Genomic DNA, 21,255 nt, shown 5'->3' with positions numbered 1-21,255 from the left:
GTATCTGTACCCCTAGATCCCTTGCTCCTCCATCCCATTTAGACTATTATCCAAGCATTATGTGGCCTCCTTATTCTGCCTACCAAAATGCACCACCTCACACTTATCTATATTGAAATCCATTTGCCAATTATAAGCCCATTCTGCAAGTTTATTAGTGTCCTCTTGCATTTTGACGCTTTCTTCCTTTGTATTATCTACACCCCCCAATTTGGTGCCATCCACAAATTTTAAAATTGAATTTCCGATTCCCAAATCCAAATCATTAATGTAAATTATGAACTACAGTGGTCCCAGCACCGATCCCTGTGGAACACCACTTCCCATCTTTTGCCAGTCTGAGTAGCCACCCTTAATCCCTATTCACTATTTTCTGTTTTGTGGCCAACTTGCTATCCATTCTTCTATCTGACTCCACATGCTCTGACCTTAGCCACGAATCTTATCAAAGGCCTTTTGAAAGGTTAGAGATGGGGAGGTTGGAGGTAGGGTGGTAGTTTGCAAGGATAGAGGGGTTAAGGGTTTTATTTGAAGAGGGCAGTGAAGACAGTGATAAATGAGAGGGGGACAGTACCTGAGAAGAGAGAACCGTTCACAATATCAGCTAGCATGGGGCCAGAAGGGTAGTTAGGTGGTCAGCAGTTTAATGGGAATAGGGTCGAGAAAGCAGGAGATGGGTTTCATGGACAAGATGAACTCGGGGAGGGCATGAAAGTAGATAGAGAAACTAGGGAAAGAGGTGAGTTATGGGCTAGCGCACAGAGGAACCTTTGGAGAAGTTTGGCTTGGTGGGCATGAGGAAGGGAGGTTTGCGGCAGAATAAAGAAATAAATATATAGCACAATCTTATAATTTGAAACAGGACAGGACAGATCTCGCTCCATCAGAGTCAACCACTTAAACAAAACAGAACTGATATCTGTAGATTACATATAGCATAACATTTACATTATTAATTGCACCAAGAAATATGAACATGAAGGCATGAATCAAATATTTTCCAAATTATACTAACCTACAATTTTTTTTTTACAGGGGAAGAAAATTTGCACTTCACTGTTAAAGTTGTAAGCAAAAAACTTAAATTTTAACATTTTACAATAGCCAAAACATACTACCACAAACATCCACATTGTGCAGCATTTGAACCAGAAGACGACACAAGATGATCAGAAAAAAGCGGAACACTGGGATTGGCTTTGGATTTCTCTACCAAAGAGACGACATGGACATGATGGATCGAATAACTTCCTTCTGTGTTGGAGAGAGAGAGTAAGCGAACACACGAGCATATGTGTGTGTTGGGAGGTGCCAAGAATATTCAGTTTCTATAATCATACTCTCTGCAATTATGTGTAACCTCCGTCCAGCTAAATTATTATTTTCCCCATTTTCAAATCTATCACCAATCAATATAATATATAAGTAACCTATTTTCAGCCTAGGTTCATAGTGAACACAACTGTTAGGTTATGTTGATTTGCCCATTAATATTCCAATCCTTCTTATGGATATACGTCTCACCTCCACCTAATACTTCAATCTGGCTGAAAAAAAACTATCCAGGTGGAGAATCATAATTTACAATATAAACTTGAAGCAACATGTTTCTGTTATCAATTTAGCTTGCCTTTACTAAAACAAATATGTAATTACTTTACTTAGCACACAACGGAACAAAGTAAACATCCATTGCGATGTTATTATATTGCAACATTTATCTTTTTGCAACGGTTAACACCAAGTCACTCTTATCACAGGAAAACTGTTTAAAGTTCAAAATTACAAAAGATAAAACTAAATTATGATACTTTTATTATATCAGATATCTGTTCTGCATACAAATCATTGAAAACTATGCTATATTCACGGCCTGTTGTTGCAACCTATAATTACTGTACAATTAGCATAACATTAAGATTTAGTTAACTAGTTACCAGCTCTGTCACATCTGTCATATTAGTGAAACACAGAGACCAAGATAAACTAATGAGAAAGGAGGGGCCAAACATAAAGGAATCTCTCTACTGATTGATTGACAGAATCAATCTCTGCAACTGCTCAGAATTTAATGTTTAACAGTAAAAGGAACTTGGAAAAATTACATCTAACTCAGATTTTTTTAAGACACAACAGTTACACGGATTAAGGGTCAAAATTATTGAAAATATACATTGGAACTCAACATAACTCAAAGCAATAGACGTCTGATTTTTTTGAAAAATTTTGTTTAAATTTACATACAAGGAAACCCCTAGAGTTGTTATTTTTTAAAGCAAAAGTATACTTGGAAAATTCAACTTTTGCCTTTTGATCGCCTATTCAAATATATACAAAGGCTTTGGCTAGCTATAGTTGCAAGGCTTTGGGTAGGAAAGGAAATCAGTGATCAATAGTCATCCAAATCATCACTACATTTGATCATTCGCATTATTTTTCAACTTGGAGAGGCTATCATAATGCCCTAAAACACCATAATTATGGTGCAGCACCATAATGTGATACACGACAGAGCTATTCAATATGAACAGGGTATTCTCAGTATAACACGAGCTGTCCATATTACAACCCTTCAATAATTTGTAAAAGACCCCCCCCCTCCTTTTCCATTTTAATTTTCTCCCCTTCTTTCTGGAAGATTGAGACAATACGCTGGAAATGGTTCAACAGCAGCCTTCTGGTCATCCAAGTGACCGTGTATGTGCCTGACCGGTTCTCCATGGTTGGATAACCTTTGTTAAGCTTGAATCTGTCCTCACCCGACATCCACCCAAGTGAACTTTTCAGCAAACATCACTGGACAGCAGTCAGAAGCGGAAAACATAGCTGATTTTTCCCCTTCCTTATCCCGGTGACAGTGAACATAACTGTAGTGCCCCACCATCATTCTGACCTGTATTGTCCAGTATTACATTGCATGGTGTGAACCATCAAGGGGCCCTGCATTTTTCTTATCATCATGTGCTGCAAAGATACACGAAAAAGAAATAGATGTGGCCATAACAGCAGCTTCAAATTTTGACAGTAAAACTCCTAACAAAAAACCTCAGAAGGTCAGCAATAAGAAAAAATTAATTGTGGAATGGATTCCAAGTTGTAACACACTCTTTAGGCATATCACTTTCTTCAATCACTCACATTGCAACATATCACTTGCCATCCATCACTCATTCATTATCCTATACAGACTGTGATGTTCCCCTATAATGCATAGCATAAGAAACTCCAAACTCACTCTTGTTCATAACAAGCAGGAAAACATCACATCACTTTATTTGATCAAGAGTCATCCTTTACAAATGGCCATAACCAGTAAAAAACCAAAATAGTAAACAATAAATAAAGTTGAACACACTTCACTCAAGCAACTTATCACATAATCCTAACCGAGATGGATCGCAATACACCACACATTGTATTATGCTATGTTACATCTGCATTGTGATTTACTATATAAAAACATACTGATAACTTGTTCATCCAAACTTAGTGATTATAGTCATATGATTGGTAAATAATCAATAAAATTCTTCTACGTTTGCAAATTAAAGTATTTTCTTAGCTGTCATGAAGTTAAAATATTGGATCATTTGGTACAAGTAACTATCCTAAAGTATGTGTTGAGCCTTCTTTCTGACTTCAAAAGCATGCCAATTAATGCAACCTAAAACAGCTTTACATCCAATGTGTACACCTGCCAAATGTAAAAGAACTTAAGCTAAGCATTTTGACAAAACTGATACTCTTTTAAAAAAAAAGTTACACTACAAGAGGAGGAGGCAGGTAAACAGCACAAATTAAGAGCAAAATAATGATAAAAACAGTGTTTAAATAACTAGAGACCACCTACCTTGACTGACAGAGCATCTGCAAAGATGTCACTAAGGAAGTTGTTTGTACTAAGTAGAGTCAGGTAGAAAAAAAAAGAGACAAAAATATCTTGGGTACTTATACAGGATATTTCGAACTATAAGTGAAATTCCAGAGAGAGATTTTCAAGCCACACTAAACACATGGCTTGCTCTTGTGCTTGGAGAAAAGTCTAGTCTTCAATGTTATAAATAGCTGTGGGTCGCCAGAGAAACTAATTGCTCATGTCTCCCTTCTAGGTTCTTGCAATAACATCAGCAAATAATGAATGTCACAAACTTTAGACAAGTACAAAACAAGAACTGCAAATGTATCAAATGTGCAAATAAGCATGAGATAGGCTTGCTTCTGAGTGCATTGTGAGCATACAAAAAAAGCATGACAGGTTTTATGACCGCCTTGTAATTTATAGCTTTGAGGAGCAAGAACCAAACCAAGACAATAACAGTTAGTGAAAAGCATAGAAAAGCAACAAACTAACATTTATTTTAAAAAGTTTTTATGCTGTCAATAAAGCTTACCAGTTCAATACCATTTTGTAAGCTAATGAATTAGTACCTCAAGGAGACAGAAAGATAAAGTTTTTAATCTCATTGGCGATGACCGTAGCCCGAAAAATAGATAAAAGATTTGAATTTGTAACACATACAACAAAATAAATCAAAAACGACAAATCCCTGCAATTATTAGCTATAATATACGATAGTAAAACTTTCTTTTAGAATTATTATATATGTAAAACGTTAATTTAAACTTAAGCAACTAATATATTACAACTAATAAAATAGCATATGGTGCAAGATTCATATATTTAAGTAGAAGTTTCATTATGCATTACAGGGGAGCATCATACACTTATCAGAAGGATATACCAAAATTGAGGCACATTCCACTAAGCAGGGAGGAAAAAAAAAGACAAAACAAGTGATATCTGGGCATTGCCATGCACCTTCCAACAGTCAATCCAATAATTACAATAGTAGAAGCCTTAGAATGATGGAGAGAGGCAAGAGAAAGAGAACCAAAATGGAGGAAAATATATAATTTTACTATCTATCCCATAAAGATAGAAATCTTGGGCAAGTGTGAGCAGACTGCTTATTCAAAACAAAAGTGTACCAAAATTAGAACCAACAGCCTAAACATCAACTGGCTGATATCTGCAAAGAATTCTTTCCAATAAAGTGATCTCAATACTTTTGAAATACAGCTTAAGAATATTCATTTTCAAAACATATTGCAACCACAATTTCAGATATTAATGCACCTTTCTTCCAGAATGCTAGGAAATTGGAATTCATAACCTACCTGAGAAGGTAGACAGCCCTTTCAATATCATTGAGCTCTTCATCAACTGTCAATCTTTCGATCTCTTCTGGTGTCTACAAATGTAAATAAATATTAAAAATTGAGTAGATACGGAATAACTTAATGGCTGTCAGTGAATTACAAGATAGTTTCAATCAAGAGAGTTCCAATCAAGGGGGGGGGGGGGGTGTCAGATTATATCATAAATTGCAATGGAAAAGCTCAAGCATTTTGTGATTGTTGCCAAAATACAAGATTAGATTACTGTTTTGAAATTTACTGGCAACTATCCATAATTATATATATTTAAGAGGACAGCGATACATTCTTGTTTCAGAAGAATGTCATAAATCTGAACAGGTCAGAAGTGAGCACAGTTCAGACCAGCAATTTGTTTGAACTAGTGATTCATCACTCTAAAGTAATGTAGTGAGAAGCCATTTAAGTTTTACATCAGATGGGCAAATGATTGTTTAAATACAGTATCAGTGCTTTAAAAGAACAGGAGCCAGAACTGAAGTCAGGAGAGAAAGCGTAGGGGAACACCTGTAACGCACTTGGCTCTTCCAAAACTATGATGATCAAACGGCAACTCAATCCTCCTGCCTCCATTCCCAGCATTAAGTGTAATTTTAAAATTGGAGAGATTTCTTGGTGTTCCATCTGTATGCAGACCAAGTAACAACTTGCATTTATATAGCACCTTTAACATAAGGAGCATCTTAAAGGAGAGAGAGGTAGAGATGTTTTAGGGAGGGAATTGCAGAGCTCAGGGCCTAGGCAGCCGAAGGCACAGCCACCAATGGTGGAGCAATTAAAATCAGGGATGCACAAGAGGCAAGAATTGGAGGAGCGCAGAGATCTCAGAGGGTTGTAGGGCTGGAAGAGGTAACAGAGATAGGGAGGGGAGAGGCCATGGAGGGATTTGAAAATAAGGATGATAATTTTAAAATCGAGCCAGTCCTGCACCGCCAATGTAGGTCAGCGAGCACAGGGGTGATGGGTGAACGTCACTTAGTGCGAGTTAGGATATGGGCAGCAGAGTTTTGAATGAGCTCAAGTTTATGGAGGGTGGAAGATGGAGACCGGCCAGGAGAGCATTGGAATAGTCAAGTCTAGAGATAACAAAGGGGTTTCAGCAGCAGATGAGCTGAGGCAGGGGCGGAGACGAGCGATGTTATGGAGGCGGTGTTGGTGATGGAGCAGATTTGTAGTCGGAAGCTCATCGCAGGGTCAAATAGGAAGCCAGGATCACGAACGGTCTGGTTCATCCTCGGACAGTGGCCAGGGAGAGGGATGGAGACGGTGGCTAAGGAACGGAGTTTGTGGCATTGGATGAGCAACAATTTCCTCCAACTAAATGTTGGAGGAAATTGTTGCTCATCCAATGTCATTTGTGCACAGGTTCTAGTCTGTGGACTAGTGTTAATTTCTAACTTGTAAAAGACATTTTATAAGTGAAAGTTATTAACGGTTGGTGTATGCATTTGACAGGCTATATAATAAACTACTCAAGCTGCCAAAACCCCATACCTATAGGAAGTACTCTTTTTGCCAATAAGTATTATTTTTCTTAGCAGTCACTTCTGTTCAGATTACTAATCTGTGCAGACTAACGGCATTCAGGTTAGATATGTTCTGTTATACATAGGGAGGACATCTAGTTTGTATCGTATCAGAAATGTCTTCATTAAATTAGTGGCATACATCTTTGCAATACATCACATAACATTAAATAGTGAATCATTCTAAATCAAATCACAATCGCCTATAACACACTTCAGAATTAAACTAGCAATATATTACGATTTGACCAGAAACGATTTATTACGAGATGACCTGATCACTTAAGTATCAATTTATATTTGCTATAATTCATATATATATATATATATATATATAAAGCATGGATAAATCGAATATCCAATTATGGAGTTAATTCATAATCAATAAGCACAATGCAAGTGTCCGTGATACTCAAGGCATTAACTGGTAAACAGGTAGAATAATGTTTCCGTTAAAATGAATCATAATTTGCTAACGATATTAGATTTGGCACTGCAGATTTTATGTTTCATTTCTTGGTAACTTATGTAATTCAGCTTTACTACTTTGTGGTTGTAATTCATATTAGTGGGCCTATAGAATAAATCGGATTCCATCTCACTGCCCTAGTCAGTCGATGTTCGTTTTGAATACATTTTCTAGCACAGCGGGGTCAGAGGTAAGTGGGTTACCTTCAGTGCACTGTAACCGCTCCGCATTTTATATGCCCACTATAACCTCGGCAGTTTTACTTACAGCGGAGCACAACAACATAATAACATAAAATGTACTGAACAATATTTATTATTTCCCCCTCCCCCAAGTACACACCTTCAGATATCTACGCACTGGCCTCTCAATGAAACTAAGTTCCTGCAAATCTTCTATTTGACCGAACAAATTCTCCTGGTTGAAATCCATCATCTTTAACCTTTTTATTATTGAACAGATAAAGCTGCAGAGTCCGAAGGCAGGAGTGTGCAGTGTGGGAGTAAGACAGGATCCGGGTGGGGGTGGGTGTGGAAGGGGAGAGGAGAGGGTGGGGGTAGGTAGGTAGGTAGGTCAGCGGTTCTCTGACAATCCCAGCATCATCTCCCGGTGTCTTGCCCGCCCCTGAAGACCGCCGCCGGTCCGATGCGTCTCTTCCTTCGGAAGGGGAGGCAGTTGGAGATGCGCCGCCTGCCGCGGCTCCCGCTCCCTCTCCCTCTCCGGCCAACTGAAATTGCTAAAAAAAAACCTATAATTTATAAACAGGCGGAAACTCCTGGACTCGGAGCCGGTCCACGGCTGTTCGGACACGGGCTTCGCCTCTTCTGATGTTCGTGTCACAGCTGAGACTTTACTTTTTTTTTTGGTTTCCTCCCCTCCCGTTATTATTAATCCTCCTCCCGGCTCGAGTCCAGTCCAGTCGAGATGCGGCCGTCTCTTTCCCCGACACACAGTCAAAAACAACAATCCTCTCCTCCGAAGCCTAAAGACGCAGCCTCGGCTCCCGAGTGCGAGCGGCCACCGGGACTGATCGGCGCGGGGGAGGGGGTGGAGCCGCCGCCGCGCGGGGGGGCCGTCCGTCACCCGGCAGCAAAGCCGTCGCCTAGGAAACCAGCCGCTACGGCGAGCGGCAAATGACAAACCCGCGCCTGTACGGAGTGCGTTTGTCCCTCTGCTCCTCTCCCTTTTATCTATAAACAGCCCACCCTTTCTTCGGGGGTGGGGGCTCCTTTCTCTCTCTTTTTTGCTCCTTTCGCTTCCGTTCCGGTTGTGATTTTGATTTTTTTTTTGTTTCGCCCCTGTGGTGCTTTTAAACAAATCATATTTTAAATCACAATTACTTGCGTCAGTGCGGTGCGTGGGATGGATGGGATCTTATCGCGTGGGCGAGGCGAGGGGGCTGCGGATCAGTAGTGACGATTGACTCTGGACAGTGATCTTCCAGCATTAATAATGCAGCCTTATGTTTACAATCAGGTCCCTCATGCAGGCTGCATTATTAATGCTGGAAGATCGCAGTGGTATCGATACGGTAAATTTGTTGCTGCCAAAGAGGGCGCTTCAGTCCTATTAGACTTGAATATTTGGGCATTTCTGAAAATAAAATTCTCCCCATAGCTCTCCCCGTACCCTGGTGAATTCCTTGCTGGGGTAAAGTTCCATGGGCACTGCATGGCCTCTGGTAAACCACCCATGTGTTCAGTGGTAGCAGTCTCGTCTCTGAGTCAGATGCTTGTAGGTTCAAGACATGAGCACAAAATCTAGGCTAGCGCTCCAGTGCAATACTGAGGGAGTGCTGCATTGTCGGTGCTGTCTTTCGGATGAGACGTTAAACCAAGGCCCCGTCTGCCCTCTTGGGTGGATGTGAGAGATCCCATGGCATTATTTCGAAGAAGAGCAGGGGAGTTCTCCTTGGTGTCCTGGCCAATACTGATCCCTCAACCATCATCACTAAAACAGATTATTTGGTCATTATCACATTGCTGTTTGTGGGAACTTGCTGTGTCCAAGTTGGCTGCAGTATATCCTACATTACAACAGTGACTACATTTCAAAAGTACTTCATTGGCTGTAAAGCGCTTTGGGACACCCTAAGGTCTTGAAAGGCGCTATATAAATGCAAGTCTTTCATTCTGCACCTGGGAATTTTCACAGCAAGTATTGGCAAGCTAATTAACTATGGAAGGGTTCATCACAGTCCAGTCCAATACAGTCCTTACTCTATACTGACACAACTGCATTTTAAAACAGGTGTCCAAGGTGAGAACTCACACCATTCCCACCCTCCAAGATGAGCTAACTGATCACAGACCAGACATCGATCCTAGAACCTTCCAGGTCTGTTTGGCTCAGTACCCCTCCAGGCAATGCATTTACCAATGTAGCTATCTGGTCTGAACAGGCAGGTCCAATGGGGGCAAAATCTGGTGGTATACACAAAAACAATATCTGCAATATCATGGAAATAGCTAAATGACATTCAAAAAGGCCACAAGAAGGAAAATTTGTACCACTTTCAAGGAAACCTACAGTGGCAAAATAGAATGTGTGTCTTGGTAGGCTGATATATATTTGAATATAGCTAAGGTTTAAAATAGAGGCTACTCCTTCGCTAAGTGCAAAAAGGTGGACTGAAGATATTAGGTCTGTGGAAACCACACGGGACTGGTTGATCATGAATTAGTGAGTAAAAGATTCCTTTTGATAGGACAGCATGATTGATGTATTAATATATACATCAGTTTCAAGACTAATATGTGCTAATACAATTGGTTGAAATGCAAGAAAGTTAATATAACTGCTACAAGCCATTAATCCATTGGTATGAAAAGCTTTGAACATTTTGTTTCCTTGCTTTCTTCAAAGGAGATCGGAGGGATAAATGTCCCAGTCATGGCTGCAATTTTTTAGTACTGGCTCAGAAGCATTGGACTCTGTAAATGTGGGTAATGGCAGATTAACTCCCTTGAGGACTGTTTCCAGTATTATTATACAATTAGTGTACTTCTAGTGTTCTTTCCTACATTTTTTTGTTTCAGAATAATTTATAATTGTAAGTAAATTTGGTTAGTAGTTTACAAAATGTTATGATATTTTCTGGGATCTGGTGCGGGGACAGATGCTGATCCAATTTTGTCTTGTACGTATAGAATTCACTGTCATTGGGATCAACAACAACAACTTGCATTTATATAGCACTTTTTAACATAGTAGAACATCCCAAGGCACTTCACAGGAGCGTTATCAAACAAAATTTGACACCGAGCCACATAAGGAGATCTAAGAAAGGTGAGCAAAAGTTTGGTCAAAGAGGCAGGTTTTAAGCAGCGTCTTAAAGAAGAGAGAGGTAGAGAGGCGGAGGGGATTAGTGAGGGAATACCAGAGCTTAGAGCCCAGACAGCTGAAGGCATAGCTGCCAATAGTGGAGCGATTAAAATCAGAGATGCGCAAGAGGCCAGAATTGGAGGAGCACAGAGATCGTGGAGGATTGTAAGGCTGGGGGAGGTTACAGAGATAGGGAGGGGCGAGGCCATGGAGGGATTTGAAAACAAGGATTAGAATTTTGAAATCAAGGCATTGCTGGACGCAGAGCCAATGTAGGTCAGCGAGCACAGGGGTGTTGAGTGAACAGGATTTGGTGCGAGTTAGGATACGGGCAGCAGAGTTTTCGATGAGCTCAAGTTTATGGAGGATGGAATATGGGAGGCCGGCCAGGAGAGCATTGGAATAGTCAAGTCTAGAGGTAACAAACATATGGATGAGGGTTCCAGCAGCAGATGAGCTGAGGCAGGGGCAGAGACAGGCGATGTTACGGAGGTGGAAGTAGGCGGTCTTGGCGACGGAGCGGATATGGGGTCGGAAGTTCATCTCAGGGTCAAATACATGTTGTAAAAGATTTTGGATCACAAATTAACATGATATATCAGGAATAGATTCCCAATGAAAAGAACTGGACCCTGTAAAGTTATGCTGAAGTCCCTAAAATTACTTTTTTTTTCTTTGATATCTGAATCCCTAAATTATTCTTGGCTTGAAAGGCAGAATTACAGTCGGTTCCAAAAATACTGTAAAATTAGTGGGTCTCCCATGTTGTTGTCCACAGTCCGGACAAATCAAATTTCCTGCAGAGTGCTTTAGTGATGCTAAAGTATATGAGGTCTGCAGCTCCCCGAGCTTGTGGAGTTCCGTCTAGCGGCAGCAGTGTTTAGCTGCAGGTGCAACTTTGTGACAGCTAGCTTTAGAATGAGAAAATCATATCCAGAAGCCACCTAGAGGGCTAACATAGTGGATGATCATAGTGGATGATACCCAAATAAAGAGTTTGTAATATATGTAGCAAATTTAATGATAGCTAGCCGGATGTACCAAATAAGGTGTTAAAATCAGAAATTTACGACGAATCTTCCCCCACACCTTCGACAAAATCATTCGACAACTTTGTTTCCCCGTTCAGCCATTTCTAAACGCATGACTGATGCTGACAACACAACTCCTCCCAAATGAAAGGGATGGAACACCTTTAGTTTAAGTTGTGAAAAGCCCATGGCCCACTGTGCTTTCAGGCTAACGCCGTGTTTTGCCTGTCATAAGGGCTGATGCTCAGCTGTCGGGAGGGAGGGGTGTGGTGGAGCTGTTGATCCGCCCTGGTTACCTTTCCTGGCCTGTAGATTCTTCCCTCGGAGTTTGAACCTGTTCTCGGTTGTTCACTTTGTCAATCAAGTCCCCCCCCCACCCTCCCCCCTCAATCTGTCACCTCCAAGTATCGCGGCCTCGGATTGGCCGTTCCCCAGTGACGCCGCGGCGGTTGGGCTGAGGGAGGCCGCGTGGTTGATTCGGTTGCCGGGTCAGTTTGGAGTGAACTCGGCCGGGCCGCACCCCACCGCACTTCCTCAGGTAAAAGAACCAGAATCTTAGGGTTATTATTCCGCGCAGTCGGCAGGTAATAACTCGGCTCGTTAGCGGTACCGGTCACGGTGTTTGGGGGGGAGGGAGGAGGTTTCCCCCTCAGCGGTGGCCTGAGCTGTGCTGCGGTGCGGTTCACTTCGGGGCCCTGGCGGACTTCGGTTGGGATATTAGCGGAGCCGGCGGGTCGGTGCTGCTTGAGAACATTACCTATGTTTTATACCGACAGAAAATTCTGGAAGCGCTCAGCAGGTCAGCCGGCATCTCGCACCGATCGGCCTGCAGAGGCTTTCCGGTATTTTCTAGGCCTAATCCATCTAGGACTGCCATCTAAGTTGTGATCAACTTGCTTCTATATAGCACCTTCAACGTAGTAAAACGACCCAAGCAGTTTCCCAGGAGGTAATCAGACCAAAAAAATGACATTTTTATTCGTTCATGGGCACCGCTGGCGAGGCCGGCATTTATTGCCCATCCCTAATTGCCCTTGAGAAGGTGGTGGTGAGCTGCCGCCTATTGAACCGCTGCAGTCCGTGTGGCGAAGGTTCTCCCACAGTGCTGTTAGGAAGGGAGTTCCAGGATTTTGACCCAGCGACGATGAAGGAACGGCGATATATTTCCAAGTCGGGATGGTGTGTGACTTGGAGGGGAACGTGCAGGTGGTGGTGTTTCCATGTGCCTGCTGCACAGTCCTGACTTGTGCCTTGTAGATGGTGGGAGGGGCGTCTTTGGGGAGTCAGGTGAGTCACTCGCTGCAGAATACCCAGCCTTTGACCTGCCCTTGTAACCACAGTATTTATATGGCTGGTCCAGTTAAGTTTCTGGTCAATGGTGACCCCCAGGATGTTGATGGTGGAGGATTCGGCGATGGTAATGCCGTTGAATGTTAAGGGGAGGTGGTCAGACTCTCTTGGAGATGGTCATTGCCTGGCACTTATCTGGCGCGAATGTTACTTGCCACTTTTCAGCCCAAGCCTGGATGTTGTCCAGGTCTTGCTGCATGTGGGCACGGACTGCTTCATTATCTGAGGGGTTGCGAATGGACAGAACACTGTGCAATCATCAGCGAACATCCCCATTTCTGATCGTATGATGGAGGGAAGGTCATTGATGAAGCAGCTGAAGATGGTTGGGCCTAGGACACTGCCCTCAGGAACTCCTGCAGCAATGTCCTGGGACTGAGATGATTGGGCTCCAACAACCACTACCATCTTCCTTTGTGCTAGGTATGACTCCAGCCACTGGAGAATTTTCCCCCTGATTCCCATTGACTTCAATTTTACTAGGGCTCCTTGGTGCCACACTCGGTCAAATGCTGCCTCGATGTCAAGGGCAGTCAGTCTCACCTCACCTGAAATTCAGCTCTTTTGTCCATGTTTAGACCAAGGCCTGGAGGTCTGGAGCCGAGTGGTCGTGGCGGAACCCAAGCTGAGCATCGGTGAGCAGGTTATGCTGCTTCATAACACTGTCGACGACACCTTCCATCACTTTGCTGATGATTGAAAGTAGGCTGATACGGCAGTAATTGGCCGAATTGGATTTGTCCTGCTTTTTGTGGACAGGACATACCTGGGCAATTTTCCATATTGTTGGGTAGATGCCAGTGTTGTAGCTGTACTGGAACAGTTTGGCTAGAGGCACAGCTAGTTCTGGAGCACAAGTGTTCAGCACTACATCCGGGATGTTGTCGGGGTCCATAGCCTTTGCTGTATCCAGTGCACTCAGCCATTTCTTGATATCACGTGGAGTGAATGGAATTGGCTGAAGACTGGCCTCTGTGATGGTGGGGATATCGGGAGGAGGCCGAAATGGATCATCCACTCGGCACTTCTGGCTGAAGATGGTTGCAAACACTTCAGCCTTGTCTTTTGCACTCATGTGCTGGACTCTGCCATCATTGAGGATGGGTTTGTTCAAGGAGCCTCCTCCTCCTGTTAGTTTAATTGTCCACCGCCATTCACGACTGGATGTGGCAGGACTGCAGAGCTTTGATCTGATCTGTTGGTTGTGGAATCACTTAGCTCTGTCTATAGTGTGTTGCTTCTGCTGTTTAGCATGCATGTAGTCCTGTGTTGTAGCTTCACCACCAGGTTGGCACTGCATTTTTAGGTATGCCTGGTGCTGCTCCTGGCATGCTCTTCCACAGTCCTCATTGAACCGAGATTGATCCCCTGGCTTGTTGGTAATAGTAGAGTGAGGAATATGCAAGGCCATGAGGTTACAGATTGTGCTGGAATACAATTTTGCTGCTGCTGATGGCCCACAACACCTCATGGATGCCCAGTTTTGAGCTGCTAGATCTGAGCCTAAATAGAAGACATCAAGACAAATGACAAGACCCTTGGTCAAAGAGGTTGGGTTTAAGATGCTCTTAAAGATTGGGGGGGTGGGGGGGTGGGGGGGAGAGAGGTTAAGTGAGAAAATTCCAGAGCTTAGAGCCTAGACAGCTGAAGGCAGAACCATCAATGGTGGGGTGAAGGAAGTGGGGGTGTACAAGAGGCCAGAGTTGGGGGAATGTAGAGATCTTGGAGGGTTGAAGGGCTGATTGATGTAACAGAGATAGGGATAAATTACAGAGATAACCTAACTGCATAAACCAGGGCCTCCCTGACCTCTGAGTCAGAAATATACTGGGTTGTGCATTTACCCAGTGAGTCACTGGGGAGCTCAACATGGTAGAAATTATTCGTTGGCCCTATTGAGTCTCCTGTTGCACTACTCACATTAAATCAGGAGATTCATTGTTTAATAAGGCAGGAACATTATGCTTTGTAAAATAGATTGTGGGTGTCTGTCCCTTTAAAGCTGGAAGGTATAATTGCTCTGCACTGAAATTAATGCTGGGATCAGTTAAAGGTCAAACTACAAATCAGAAATAAAAACAGAAAATGCTGGAAAAGGCTCAAGTCAGGCAGCATGTGTGGTGAGAGAAACAGAGTTGAACCCCGACTTGTTTGACAGGTAAATTAGGAAGAAGGGAGATATGTGGAACCCAAATATTCTTGGTGAGGGAGCTGAAACACGCAACATTTTAAGATTGTTTTGCAGGATCGTTGTAAGAAAAGGAGTTGCATTCAGGGGGTAAAAAGTGTAAATTGTTGTAACTAACAATCATTGTTTAAAAAGCCTGCATTTACACTTAGCTTGGAGCTGTTCAATTGTTTTTAGTTTGTTTTAACTTGCTTGTCCATGATCTGCTACACTGAGAAAGTGGAAGTCAGGTCTAACAGAACTAGGACTGAGAGCCAACAAATGAGAAGAATGACCCAATCAGGTGTGGGAGAATAAATCTGCCTAAGTTAAAATAACAGAAATTGTGTGACAGTGCATGTTATATGCCAGGATTATTTAATAATTTTAAAAGATTTGGATAATTTTAAAAGATTTCAAACTAGTCTAATCTTAGGATTTACAATGTCATGTAAATTCTTCATTCTGATTAGTGTCTTTGTTCTCCTATATGTTACTTTATTTTATACTTATACTTTTGTCATCTCAACCTGTACTGGCTGTTGAAAACAGAGCACAACATTTGCAGTGTTTTTTTTTATTCGTTCATGGGATGTGGGCGTTGCTGGCAAGGCCAGCATTTATTGCTTATCCCTAATTGCCCTTGAGAAAGTGGTGAGTGTGAACTGTTTATGAACAGAAATTTTATTAAATTGCTTTTCATAACTTTGCTTGTGATTTTTTTTTAGGGTCAAAATGAAAGAAAGAAAAAGAAAGAAGTTTTTTGCACCTTCTTCTAAAGCCCAACAGAAGAAGATTAAAGTAACTGGACAATGGAAACCAATGGCTATAGACCCAACTCTTTTCGGTGAGGAAGATTTGGGAGGGCTGATCTGTTTTGAAGAGCTTACAGATTATCATTTGGTTAGTGCTATTCAACCAACAGAGAAGAAAACAAAAAAAAGAAAGTCTGATATTTCAGAGGTATCCGATTCTTCTCCAAAAAAACACAAAATTGGTGGAGATGATTTACCAAAATTGACGCAAGCAACAAAGAAAAAACGCAAAAAGAAAAAGGTCAACATTCAACATGTCGAGGATGAAGATGATGTTCATTTTTCTGAGGATATGAATGAACTTGAACTTTTAGATAAAAATGAGACAGCGGAGGCGGAAACAAACATTACTGTTGTTCCAAAGAAAAAGAAACGGAAGAAGAAAAAGTTAGCAGCTGCTCAGTCCTCCAGACTAGCCATGAAAGTGAAAAACTGGTCAACACATCAGTCATGTTCATCTGAGCAGACCACAGATGTTTCTGCCTGGAAAGACCTGTTTGTCCCAGAGCCAGTACTCCGTGCCTTGAGTACTCTTGGTTATACTGCTCCTACTCCCATCCAAGCCTTGGTACTGCCACCTGCTATTAGAGACAAGCTAGACATTCTTGGTGCTGCAGAAACAGGTTGGTGCTATAATTTCACAATATGTTGTATAAAAGCTTATAATGGTCATTTGTAAACCACAGATATATCGGTATCTGCTGGTTACTTGTGTAACTGATGGGACTGAAAGCCGATAAATCCCCAGGACCTGATAATCTGCATCCCAGAGTACTAAGAGGTAGCCATGGAAATAGTGGATGCATTAGTTGTTATCTTCCAAAATTCTATGATTATGGAACAGTTCCTGCAGACTGGAGGGTGGCAAATGTAACCCCACTATTTAAAAAAGGAGGGAGAGAAAACAGGGAACTACAGACCGGTTAGCCTAACAGTAGTAGGGAAAATGCTAGAGTCTAATGTAAAGGATGTTATTAAGGGACACTTAGAAAATATCAACCGGATTAGACAAAGTCAACATGGATTTATGAAAGGGAAATCAGTTTGACAAACCTCTTGGAGTTTTTTGAGGATGTAACTGGTAGAATAGATAAGGGAGAACCAGTGGATGTGGTTTATTTGGATTTTCAGAAGGCCTTCGATAAAGTCCCACATAAGAGGTTAGTGTGCAAAATTAAAGTACATGGGATTGGTGGTAATATACTGGCATGGATTGAAAATTGGTTTACAGACAGGAAACAGAGAGTAGGAATAAATGGGTCTTTTTCGGGGTGGCAGGCAGTGACGAGTGGGGTACTGCAGGGATCAGTGCTTGGGCCCCAGCTATTCACAATATATAATAATGATTTGGATGAGGGAACCAAATGTAATATTTCCAAGTTTGCTGACGACACAAAACTAAGTGGGATCGTGAGTTGTGAGGAGGATGCAAAGAAGCTTCAAGGCGATTTAGACAAGTTGAATGAGTGGGCAAATACATGGCAGATGCAGTAGAATGTGGATAAATGTGAAGTTATCCACTTCGGAAGGAAAAACAGAAAGGCAGAGTATTATTTAAATGGTGATAGATTGGGGAATGTTGATGTACAAAGGGACCTGGGTGTCTTTGTACATCAGTCACTGAAAGCAAATATGCAGGTGCAGCAAGCAGTTAGGAAGGCAAATGGTATGTTAGCCTTCATTGCAAGAGGATTTGAGTATAGGAGCAAGGATGTCTTACTGCAGTTATACAGGGCCTTGGTGAGACCACGCCTGGAGTAGTGTGTGCAGGTTTGGTCTCCTTATCTAAGAAAGGATATACTTGCCATAGAGAGAGTGCAGCGTAGGTTCACCAGACTGATCCCTAGGACTGTCGTATGAGGAGAGATTGGGTCGACTCGGCTCAAGTTTAGAAGAATGAGAGGGGATCTCATTGAAACTTATAAAATTCTGACTGGGCTAGACAGACTGGATGCAGGGAGGATGTTTCCCCTGGCTAGGGGGGGCAGAATGAGGGATCACAGTCTCAGGATACGAGGTAGGACATTTAGGACTGAGATGAGAAGAAATTTCTTCACTCAGAGGGTGGTGAACCTGTGGAATTCTTTACCACAGAAGGCTGTGGAGGCCAAGTCACGGAAAAATTTAAGAAGGAGCTAGATCGATTTCTAGACACAAAAGGCCTCAAGGGGTATGGGGAGAGAGAGTGAGAAGATGATATTGAGATAGAGGATCAGCCATGATCATATTGAATGGCGGAGCAGGTTCGAGGGCCGAATGGCCTACTCCTGCTCCTATTTTCTATGTTTCTATGTACCAAAAGGTAGCTTTTTGGATATACCTTTATCTGTAACTTCCATATCAATATGAGTTAGATGACCAGTGTTTATCACCTTTTTGAGGGACAAGAAAGAACTTGCATTTATATAGTGTCTTTCATGTTATGCTGATAGGGTTAGATAAAGTAGGAACGGAGGAGGCTAATGTGAGGCATAAAAGGCTGGCATAGACCAGTTGGTCGAATGGCCTATTTCTGTGCTGCAGACTCGATATCTTTAGAATATCCCAAAGGGCTTCACAGCCAGTGGAGTATTTTTTGAAGTTTAGTCACTGTTGTTATGTAGGAAAATGTGGCAGCCACTTTGCACACAGCAAGGTCCCACAATCAGCATATGAGGTAAATGACCAGATAATCTGTTTTGGTGGTGTTGGTTTAGGGATAAATATTGGCCGGGACCCTGGGAGACCCCCCCCTTTTTTTCAAATAGTGGCATGGGATTGTTTACATCCACCTGAACAGGCAGACAGGGCAAGGGTTTAATGTCTTATTCGAAAGGCGGCACCCTGAACATTGCAGTACTCCCTCAGTGTTACACTGAAATGTCAGCCTAGATTATGTGCTCAACTCCTGCTATGGAGTTTGAACTCACAACCTGCTGACTCATGTGAAAGTGCTACCACAGAATCAAGCTGATACCCCACTGCATAATATAAAAGCAGCACACCCCCTCAAAAAAGCTACCATTACTCATCCCATTCCCTTGCTTTAAGCATCCAATCACTGCAAACTGTCGGCAAAACTTGTTTAGGGAATTTTATTTTTGACAACTGTCAGTCTTCCCATGAGGAAAGTTGGTAACTGCTTAGAAAAACCGTAAGTACTGTAATTTAGTAAAGTCAAAGTGGTGGTGAGCACTCCCAATTCAGTTATAACATGATTATATTTCGAGTGAAGCCCTACTCGACATAGTAGAACTTTGCTGTAACTCTAACCTGAACTTCGAATTCTTCATTAAATGCTAAATTATGGCTGAATTAAGTGTGTTCAGGAGAACTTTCTTGATCAGTATGTTTCCGGCCCAACAAGGAAGGAGGCATTACTGGATCTGGCTCCGGGGAATGAGGTGGGTCAAGTGGAGCAAGTGTCAGTGGGGGAACATTTAGGGAACCGTGATAATTAGTTACGGAAAAGGAGAAGGGGCAATCTAGTGTAAAAATTCTTAATTGGAGGAGGGTCAGTTTCAGTGGGTTGAGAACGGATCTGGCCCGGGTAAATTGGAATCAAAGATTGGCAGGCAAAACTGCAATCGAACAATAGGCAGCCTTTAAAGGAGAGATGGTTCGGGTACAATCTAGGTACATTCCCACGAGGAGGAAAGGTAGGGCAAACAAAGCCAGAGCTCCCTGGATGATGAAAGAGATAGAGAGTAAGATGAAGCAGAAAAGGGGGTGTATGACAGATGTCACATTGATAATACAAGTGAGAACTTGGCTGAATATAGAAAGTACAGAGGAGAAGTGAGAAAGGAAATAAGAGGGACAAAAAGAGAGTATGAGAATAGACTGGCAGCCAACATTAAAAGGGAATCCAAAAGTCTTCTGTAGTCATATAAATAGTAAACAGTAAGAGGAGGGGTGGGGCTGATGAGGGACCAAAAAGGAGATCTACGCATGGAGGCAAAGGACAAGGCTGAGGTACTAAATGAGTACTTTGCATCCGTCTTTACCAAGGAAGAAGATGCTGTCAAAGTCACAGTAAAAGAGGAGGTAGTTGAGATACTGGATGGGATAAAAATTGATAAGAGGAGGTACTAGAAAGACTGGTTGTACTTAAAGTAGATAAGTCACCCAGTCCAGATGGGATGCATCCTAGATTGCTGAGGGAAGGATGGAAATTGCAGAGGTAGGGCAAACAAAGCCATAATCTTCCAATCCTCCTTAGATATGGGGGTGGTGCCAGAGGACTGGAGAATTGCAAATGTTAAACCCTTATTCAAAAAAGGGTGTAAGGATCAACCCGGCAACTACAGGCCAGTCAGTTTAACCTCGGTGGTGGGGAAGCTTTTAGAAACGATAATCCGGAACAAAATTAATAGTCACTGGACAAGTGTAGATTAATAAAGGAAAGCCAGCATGGATTTGTTAAAGGCAAATCATGTTTAACAAACTTGATTGAGTTTTTTGATGAGGTAACGAAGAAGGTTGATGAAGGCAATGCAGTTGATGTTGTGTATATGGACTTTCAAAAGGCGTTTGATAAGGTGCCACATAATAGGCTTGTCAGCAAAATTGGCTAAGTGACAGGAAACAGAGAGTAGTAGTGAACAGTTGTTTTTCAGACTGGAGGGGAGTATACAGTAATGTTCCCCAGGGGTCAGTATTAGAACCACTGCTCTTTTTGATATATATTAATGACCTGGACTTGGGTATACAGTGTATACAGGAGGAGAGGCAATATAAACTAAATGGTACATTCTAAAGGGGGTACAGGAACAAAGACACCTTGGGGTATATGTGCACAAATCTTTGAAGGTGGCAGGACAGGTTAAGAAAGTGGTTGAAAAAGTATACGGGGTTCTGGGCTTTATAAATAGAGGTATAGAGTACAAAAGCAAGGAAGTTATGTTTAATCTTTATAAAGCACTGGTTCGGCCACAACTGGAGTATCGTGTTCAATTCTGGGCACTGCACTTTAGGAAGGACGTGAAGGCCTTAGAGATGGTGCAGAAAAGATTTACTAGAATGGTTCCAGGGAGGAGGGACTTCAGTTACATGGATAGACTGGAGAAGCTGACGTCGTTCTCCTTAGAGCAGAGCAGAGAAGGTTAAGAGGACATCTGAAAGAAGTGGTCAAAATCATGAAGGGTTTAGATAAAGTAAACAAAGAGAAACTGTTCCCATTGGCGAAAGGGTCGAGAACCAGAGGAGACACATTTAAAGTAATCGGCAAAAGAACCAAAAGCGACATGAGGAAAAACTTTTTTACGCATTGAGTAGTTATGATCTGGAATGCGCTGCCTGAAAGGGTGGTGGAAGCAGATTCAGTCGTGGCTTTCAGAAAGGAATTGGATAAATACTTGAAGGTAAAAAAATTGCA

The 21,255-nt window shown here is 42.1% G+C and overlaps 2 protein-coding genes across 3 annotated transcripts in view; one reads left to right on the top strand and one right to left on the bottom strand.

Moving 5' to 3' along the window:
- Positions 1 to 8,280, bottom strand: part of ppp4r4 (protein phosphatase 4, regulatory subunit 4) — a 160,323-nt gene extending 152,043 nt beyond the window's left edge. Inside the window, exons 1-2 of the mRNA XM_067991953.1 lie at positions 7,555 to 8,280; positions 5,179 to 5,252 (exon numbers count right to left, since the gene is read on the bottom strand). Coding sequence (XP_067848054.1) covers positions 5,179 to 5,252; positions 7,555 to 7,647 — 167 coding nt within the window. The 5' untranslated portion in view covers positions 7,648 to 8,280. The remainder of the gene's footprint in view (positions 1 to 5,178; positions 5,253 to 7,554) is intronic.
- Positions 8,281 to 11,963: 3,683 nt separating this feature from the next.
- Positions 11,964 to 21,255, top strand: part of ddx24 (DEAD (Asp-Glu-Ala-Asp) box helicase 24) — a 28,998-nt gene continuing 19,706 nt past the window's right edge. The window contains exons 1-3 of one of the 2 annotated variants that reach the window (XM_067991949.1): positions 11,964 to 12,105; positions 13,496 to 13,552; positions 15,813 to 16,522. In XM_067991949.1, the coding sequence (XP_067848050.1) occupies positions 15,820 to 16,522 (703 nt within the window). In that variant the 5' untranslated portion in view covers positions 11,964 to 12,105; positions 13,496 to 13,552; positions 15,813 to 15,819. The remainder of the gene's footprint in view (positions 12,106 to 13,495; positions 13,553 to 15,812; positions 16,523 to 21,255) is intronic. The other variant, XM_067991948.1, reaches the window with a different exon arrangement.

This window comes from Heptranchias perlo, chromosome 10 (assembly GCF_035084215.1).
Source record: "Heptranchias perlo isolate sHepPer1 chromosome 10, sHepPer1.hap1, whole genome shotgun sequence".
Classification (NCBI taxonomy): Eukaryota; Metazoa; Chordata; class Chondrichthyes; order Hexanchiformes; family Hexanchidae; genus Heptranchias; species Heptranchias perlo.
This window is presented reverse-complemented; position numbering and strand designations above follow the sequence as displayed.